Source organism: Grammomys surdaster, unplaced genomic scaffold, assembly GCF_004785775.1.
Source record: "Grammomys surdaster isolate TR1022 unplaced genomic scaffold, NIH_TR_1.0 172, whole genome shotgun sequence".
NCBI classification, from domain to species: domain Eukaryota; kingdom Metazoa; phylum Chordata; class Mammalia; order Rodentia; family Muridae; genus Grammomys; species Grammomys surdaster.
Window position 1 is genome coordinate 453,831 of NW_021604620.1, and position 8,324 is coordinate 462,154.

Genomic DNA, 8,324 nt, shown 5'->3' on the forward strand with positions numbered 1-8,324 from the left:
TTATTTTATTTTTATTCATAGTAAAGCAGAACTGAAAGTTTTAGTAAAGATATTTTAATATAGGCTTAATCATGAAGATTAGGTAAGATATGCTAACAAGAAAGTAAGGTACACCCAGGAGTATGGGTGTGACTCTGCCTCCAAGGCCAACCACACTGGCTGAGCCTTCTAAGGAAGCTAGAATTCACCACCTTGAGACTACACAGCTTGACAGGCTTCAGAACTCCCTGGAAACCGGAGCTCCTAGTGAGGTCCCCTGAGATTTAGGAGGAAAATAGACCAGCAGCCAGCCATTCTCAGCCAGGCCAGTAAGGCTGCTTTACAAACTAAATTTTGAAAGGAAGCAGTTCAAAGAATCTTGCCACATGGGAGTCACCCTTCCTTGACAACCTGGACAGGAGCAGGCCAAGCACAGCAGGCCAAGCAGTCACATGCTCATACTCAGACACACAGAGTACAGTGAGACTACTTCTCTGAATTCTGGACAGAGGAACTCCATCTTGCAGCAAGCCATGGTATTTCTGCATGTCACGCTGCAGGAAAAACATTGTCCTTCCCATTAGACAGTGTCTCCTGAGACCAACGGAATAAGGGTAAAGATGGCGCACACACAAACAGAACTGTGCCAGAGTTGGGTTTCATTTATACTCAGGCTGTGTGAGTCAATGGTCACCTCAACACTAGGTACCTCTCTGAACCCAGACTTGTATCAGTTTTTCTAAAGACTTAGACAAAGATAAAACAGGGGGGCTGATGAGATGGTTCAGCAGTTAAGAGCACTGACTGCTCTTTCAGAGGTCCTGAGTTCAATTCCCAGCAACCACATGGTGGCTCACAACCATGTGTAACAGGAACTGATGTCCTCTTCTGGTGTGCCTGAAGATAGCTACAGTGTACTTATATATGAAATAAATAAAATAAACCTTTAAAAAAAAAAGAAGATAAAACAGGACCTTGGTAAGAACAGGGTCAGTGACTTGGGAAGCCATCCATAATCACCTTCCACTCCCTAAGCAAGCCCTGCTGAGCTCAGTTTACTCACAATGATGAATATGAACAAGCCATTCTCTGGGCTGCTGCTGTGAATCCCAGGGGAGAGAAGGAACAGATATTCAGTGAAATCCTTCCTTCTGCAACCCAGCATCTGAGGACATCACTTCTCACAATAGAGCCAGCATGCCTGTGGTCTGCCCAGGATGACCGAGGCAGAGAATAAAAAAGAAGGAAAAGGAAAGAGTAACAGCTCTTCTGTCTGTAAACAATGCAACTTGCAGATGAGACCAGGGAAGGTGTCCTGCTTCCTTCAGCGGCAGAGGAAGGAAGAGCACTACTATACACCTAACCTGCAGGTGAGTCAAGTCCAAGACAACCCAGCTACTGAGAACAGCCAAGCAGGAGGCTACTGGAGATGGGGGTGGAGGATGAGCTGGAAAGAAAACTGATCAGAAAGATGAATATACATCATTTTCCCAAGTCCTCCATCCTTCTTAAACTGGCTTCTGCATGCTGTGGGAATAGAAAGAGCAATAGAAAGATCTGCATTTTTTGGCCACTTGACCCTGGGAACTCCCCTCCTCTCTCTAAACTGTATTTGTTTTTTCTCACAGGAGTCCAGTGTGGATCAACTTCTGTGTTTGAAAATGAAGACAGAGCCGGGCGGTGGTGGCGCACGCCTTTAATCCTAGCACTTGGGAGGCAGAGGCAGGCGGATTTCTGAGTTTGAGGCCAGCCTGGTCTACAGAGTGAGTTCCAGGACAGCCAGAGCTACACAGTGAAACCCTGTCTTGAAAAACCAAAAAAACAAAAACAAACAAACAAATAAACAAAACAAAACCAACAACAACAACTAAATAAAACCAAAATGAAGACAGGAAGACTATCACACAGACATGGCCCTCCTGTATGGACAGGCCTGGCACAGCAGCCACTGTGCCCAGACTTTGCTACCTGGTCCTATGCTTTTCTTCTAGGAGTCTGAGCCGTGGAACTGTAGAGGGTGCTTATGTGACCACACTCACTAACAATCCTAAGTGTAGAATCTTTGAGGGGCAGAAATGTCCCAAGTAAGCTGCTGCATCTACAAAGCTATGACAAATTTCAGCCATGTGTACAACTATATGCTGAGTCCTATGGTCCCTCTAACACCTCTAACCATGGAGGAGGTCTCAGGACTACAGGATACATACCTACACCTAGCAGGAACCAGAACAGGCTCTAACCCAATAGGCTGCTCTGGAGGCAGTGGGAACTGGAAGAATGAAGCCTAAAAAGGAGGTAGACTAAAGTCTCATGTATTCAGAGCGTCAGACAATTTATACCTAGAGGGCTAAGAAAGGTCATCAGAGTGAAGTTCTCACGAGTTCAAGCTGTATACAATCATAAGGACAAGCTACATGTGGCAAAACATGGTTTCTCCCCCCCACCCCCGCATAGGGGCATATAATCAAATAACGATAGCCAGCTGTAAAGAATAACCTGACGTAAACTCACTCTTATCTGCTACACCTGGAAGGCATGAAAGCACATTCCAAGAATAATTCCATGTCTTTGAAGAAACTGATGCCACAAGACTCTTTCTTGTTTTCCTGGAGTTTTCTTCCAAGCACTCAGAATTCCCTTCACATGACTCCATTCTTGGACTGTGTTCCAGCAAAGGCCCTCTGCTGTCAGCACTAGCTTCAAGACGCAAGGCAGGAACAGAGGTTGAGACGAAGCCTTACAGTACAAAGTCTCCATCCTGGGGCTGGAGAGCTGGCTCAGTGGGGAAGAGCACTTGCTGCTGTTCCAGAGGACCCAAGTTAAATTCCCAGCACCTATGACTGTTTGTGCCTTCAGTTCCAGGGGATCTAACGCCCTCTGCAGGTCTCCAATGGCACCCATGTTGTGCACAGATATATACATGAAGGCAAAACATCCATACACATAAAATAAAAAATTAAAACAGCGGGAAAGAAATAAGGTTTCTGAGTCCTGGGGAGCCAGTTGCTGTTTAGGATCTGCTGTTTTTACTCTTCCTCATAACCACGTTATCATCCCCCTTTTTAGAGGAAAAGATTCAGGTAAAGACGGAGGTCACACGGTCTGGTCAAGAGCTGGATGAGATACCACAGAGCCCCAGTTCCTCCCAGCATGCTTGCTGCCTGCCTTATGCCCAGCTTGACAGGCTGTTTGGCTGATTCTGACCCACTTTTCAAGGAAAACGTGTTCTCTGCAGAGCAAGAGCAGGAAAGAGAAACGGGGTATCGTGGACCAGATGATTATCTGGGCTTGGTGTTTGTCAAAGCACTGTACCATTTGCAATTTCACTCGACCCTCATTAATGACCATATGTTGGGCTTCCAAGCTGGGGGTCTTTTTCATACAGAGAAAGAGAAGCTTATCAAGTATCAGGTGATTAAAACAAGGTGAGGTCCTCCTGCTGCCTGGTACTCTGCAAGCGAGTCAATACCTCCTGGATAAATGAATGACTAAATAAGCATGTCAGGGCTCACTTTCTGAATCTTCCTCATCTTTCAATCATTTTTAGGGTGTGTGTGGGGGAAGCAGAGATCGAATCCAAGGCCTCCGATATTGCAATGCAAGCACTCTACCCCTGAGTCACTTCCCAAGGATCCCCTTTCCTTTAAAACAACCTGCAAAGTACTGACCAGTCAACGAAGAACTCCAAGTAGCCTTCGTTTGGTTTCTCCAGCTTCGGTGTCCCCATTTCTGCTTTCACTCCCACCAAGATGTCTGTGTGACCCTGCAGACACACCCAAGAGTCCTTCTCAGGAACGACCACACTCCTCTTCAAGACTGTTTCCGCTTGGGATATGGTTATTTAAGATGAGGAGTGCTTTGGGTCTGGAGAGATGTATTCTCCCATTATGGCTTAGGGACTTCAGTCTCCTCAGGACCAATGTGCACTCCCTCCCCGAAGACAGCAGGGCCATTCTCCATTCCCATTTCTCCACCTGGGTATGAACGGTGGCCACAGAACTTACCAGCTTGACTCTGGCAGACCCACTGGTGTTAGACACCACATCAGTCTCCACCTCGACACACCGGTAGTCCTCACAGCCACGGCCATCCACCCGAAGGTCTTCCTAAAGAACAAGGCTCAGGTTGTGATCCCAAACTCACACACACTCCCTTCCAGAAATACATAACCTCAGCCGGGCAGTGGTGGCGCACACCTTTAATCCCAGCACTTGGGAGGCAGAGGCAGTTGGATTTCTGAGTTCGAGGCCAGCCTGGTCTACAGAGTAAGTTCCAGGACAGCCAAGGCTATGCAGAGAAACCCTGTCAAAACAAAACAAACAAACAAACAAAAAAAATACACAACCTCCTTTACTCTCAGTGGGTCATCCCAAGTTTTGTCCTCACACTACTAATACTACCAGCCTAAAATAAGGAAGAGACTCATGAGTGACTTATCCTACAGTTAATGATGAGAAAACTACAGTTTCATGTCAGATGTGCCTAACTACAAAGGCCTGGTATGTTTGGATGTACAGAATACATGCACTAAAGCAAGCAAAATGGAGACACACATACACACAGGCCATCTCTCTCAAACTCAAACACACACACACAAAGCCATCTCTGTCAAACACACACACACACACACACACACACACACACACACACAGAGAGAGAGAGAGAGAGAGAGAGAGAGGCCATCTCTCTCAAACACACACACACTCACTCCCACACACAAATCTGCAAGACTATGCTTTGCTGGAACTGCAGACACAACTGTCTCAACCGGAGCCCTGTTTACCCCAAACTCTGCCTATAAGACCTGTTACACACAATCTAAAATATTTAACCTTCTAAAATAGAGTCAAAAAACCAATGCAGGGGAGGTACTTGTTTCTGTAATTAGGAGGTAACACAGTCATGCCTGTTCCCTTAGGCACTCACTATGAGTGCTTTCCCACATTTGCTGAAGGGAAATACACAAATTCCCACCTCCTCCTTTAGAGAACAGTGTGTTAGCATCTGTCGTACAATAGTTTCCAGGGTCGCTACAGCTGCCTGTCCCTTCTGCATATTTACTTACGTTTAATAACAGCATGACTCATAGATATATATTTTATGGTGTGCTATAATCTGATCTTTGTGACTCCCAAGCATGTTGGTGTCTTTGGGTCTGCTTTGTGCTTTTCAATCCTTTCATATTTCTGACAACACAAATGTTCCAGCCATTGGTTAATTTTTCCCTGCTCTTCCCCAAGAAGCCCTCTCTCCTCTTACTGGCACACAGTATTGAAAAACCAGGAGATGGGTGCCAAATCTGCTGTAGGATTCTAGACCGTCCCAGCAAACAGAACTAGAAAGAATATATACTACCCATCGGGTCTTCATTTAGTTCCCATCTATCAAGAAGCCGGGAGTTCAAATCACTTCCCACTTTATGCTCACAGTTCATTCTAGGCTTTTTCTTATTTGTAACTTTTTTCTCCGAGTCCCAGTACCAAATCTCTAGAGATGGGTAGGGAGAAGCCTGGCTGTCATTATCTATCCCATAATTCCATATATCTTTTTCCTCAGTACATATATTGTTTCAGGGCTGCTAACCATTCTCCTGAGAGAAATAAACTTTGCAGTAGAATATAGTTAGATACAGTAGTCTCAGTTTTCTTCTTGCCCTTCCTTCCCTATAGTCACAGTATTTATTTGTAACCTAGACTCATTTGCAACTACTTACATTTCAGTTTCACTGAATCCTGGTTACTTTTGATTTCTTACTTACTTTTCCAGGTTTATGGAATGTCACTGTGATCCCACCAGCCAAACAGCTCTGAGTACCAACCTCTTCCCTTTATCTAACCATGTTCTTTCCATGCCCTCCTTCTTCTCACTTCTTTCCCATCTCCCCCTGGCCAAAGGCGGGTCTCTTACTGAGATCCAGTTTATCTTGTATTTCCTCTGTTCAAATGAGCAGTTACTTTTACACCCTCCCCTTGTAAATTAAGCATTATTACAAGAAGCACACATTTGTCTAAGTCTGGCATTTGGAAGCCTCTATTGAAACAACTTAAGGTTTCTTGTGATAATGGTCTAGTTTTGTGGGTTATAATCCCCTTAACTTATATGAAGGGTGGCATATCATTTTACATACTATTTTTTTAAAAAAGATTTATATTTACTTTATATGTATGAGTGTTTTGCCTGCCTGTATAAGTATGTGTACCACATGTAAGCCTGGTGCCATGGATGTCAGGAGACAGCACTGAAGCACAGGAAGTGGAGCTTCATATGGCTGTGAGGAGCTGTTGGTGCTGGGAACCTAACCTGACTCTACTGAACAAGCAGGAAGTGCTCTTAACCTGAGTCATCTTTCTAGCCCCTTACACATTCTTTTTACATTTGTCTTTCTTCAAACACTTAGGTATATAGCAAGTAAAGCTGACACACAATGCACACAATAAAACACCCCAAGCCATCTCACTAAGATCTTCTTCATTCTTCATAAATACCCTTAAAAGCATTTTTTAAAATCAGATTCATTCATTTTATGTATGTATGTGAACTGTGTGTGTGCTTGATGCTAGAGAAGGTCAGAAGCAGGCATCAGATCCCCTGGAACTGGACTAATAGATGGTTGTGACCCACCAAGTCAAGCTGGAAACAGCTCTGCAAGAGCAACAGGTACTCTTAATCACTGAGACATCTCTCCAACCCACTTTTCCTTACTTTTTTCTTTTCTTTCTTCCTCAAACAAACAAACAAACAAACAAACAAGGGGCTGGAGAGATGGCCCAGTGATTAAGAACACATACTGGACTTCAGTTGGGTTCCCAGCAACTCCAGCTCCAAGGGATTCAATGCTTCTGGCATCTGCTGGCATCTGTACTCACTTGCGCATAACAACACACATAATTAAAAGTAATAATGAACACCATCTGGTTCTCAAAGGGGGTGGATGTTCTCCAAAGGGGAGGGGGGAAACAAAGAAAGACTACTGCCATCCAAGACTAAAAGGATCCAGTTTGAAAGTCAACAAGGAAGGAAACTATTTCTGGCATCATGATGGCATGGACAACTCTGCCCTTCAGCAGAGACTGGAGCACCTCAGACTGAGAGCTTCTGAATGCTGGGCTAGCTCCTGGTGACTTGCATAGCGGTTACCCACATGATTATAACAACTCTGCTACTTAGAAATGGTACATGATAATTGCTGCTGCTACTTCAACATACTCGGGAGGGTTCTAGACTAGAAACAGCTCTGAAAGTGACCCTTCAGTTACCTTGCATGTTTCACATGTCAAACACCTCAGCATTTCCAGGAGACTTCAGATTTAAGTGTTTTCCTACTACAAAATAACTTCATCTGGCCTAGCTTTGCGGGCCCAGTCACAAGAAATAGCAGGTAAAACTAGACAGCAACTGTTATTTAACTTTCCAAGCCCCCCGAGCAGCTCTGCCTCTCTTTGGAAGGATGTGGCTCAACAAGACCACAGACACGGGCACAGGCTTTCCACGCCACGGTCTCGTGAATGGAAAGGGCAAAGCAGGAAATGTGCTGGGACTAGCTCCAGTTCTGAATGGTCAGACTGACTTCTTCATCTCATCACTGAAGACCGGACTCGGGGCAAGATTAAGCTAAAAGATCTAGAAAACGAGCGGAAATACAGCAGCTGAGTTATGTCTTCCCTCAACAGCCAAGAACAAAGCAATCAAATAGCTTTGACAGACCCCAAGAAGAAAGCCTTTTTGAAACCCTAATCAACAGCCCTGGCCTGGTCTGGCTATGAGGCCAGCTTTAACACCTACTAGGACAGACCAGACCCGCTGGGCTCATAGCTCTGGAGTGGCCACCTAACAGAGCCAGAGGTAGGTGTGTGATCCAAGGCATGCCACACAGTGGGTTACCAGCTCTATATGTAATGAACCCACTAGCAGCCCAGACCAATCCTCTCAGTGGAAATGGATGTCCGATCTAATTAAAAGCTGTTAGACTCGTGCAACATGGTGGCACACACCTTTATTCCAAGCACTCAGGAGACAGAGGCAGGTAGTTGTTAGGCCATGATGTGATTGAGAAGCCATGCAAAATTAAAGGTACGGTTTGGAGGGGGGGATGGGACAGATTTTACCAAGACGTAAGGGAAGCTGAACAGCAAGAGACCCCCGAGAAAGGATATAGTTCAGTGAAGAAAAGCAGATAAATCACCAATCATTATGATTCTTATGAGAGAAGGTACTATGAAGCTTTGGATGGAAGATTTCCAATTTTTGCAACAAACCGACTTTTTCTTCAGATCATTTAAGATTTCCTGAATCTGTAGACTTTAATCCCAACACCTCTTAATGTGTCATCATAAAGACTAGGGATA

General features: G+C 44.8%; 1 protein-coding gene across 2 annotated transcripts in view; it reads right to left on the bottom strand.

Annotated features, from left to right (window-relative positions):
• Exosc7 (exosome component 7) overlaps positions 1–8,324 on the bottom strand; it is a 25,708-nt gene that overhangs the window by 15,337 nt on the left and 2,047 nt on the right. Inside the window, exons 2-3 of one of the 2 annotated variants that reach the window (XM_028767348.1) lie at positions 3,984–4,085; positions 3,648–3,742 (exon numbers count right to left, since the gene is read on the bottom strand). In XM_028767348.1, the coding sequence (XP_028623181.1) occupies positions 3,648–3,742; positions 3,984–4,085 (197 nt within the window). The remainder of the gene's footprint in view (positions 1–3,647; positions 3,743–3,983; positions 4,086–8,324) is intronic. The other variant, XM_028767349.1, reaches the window with a different exon arrangement.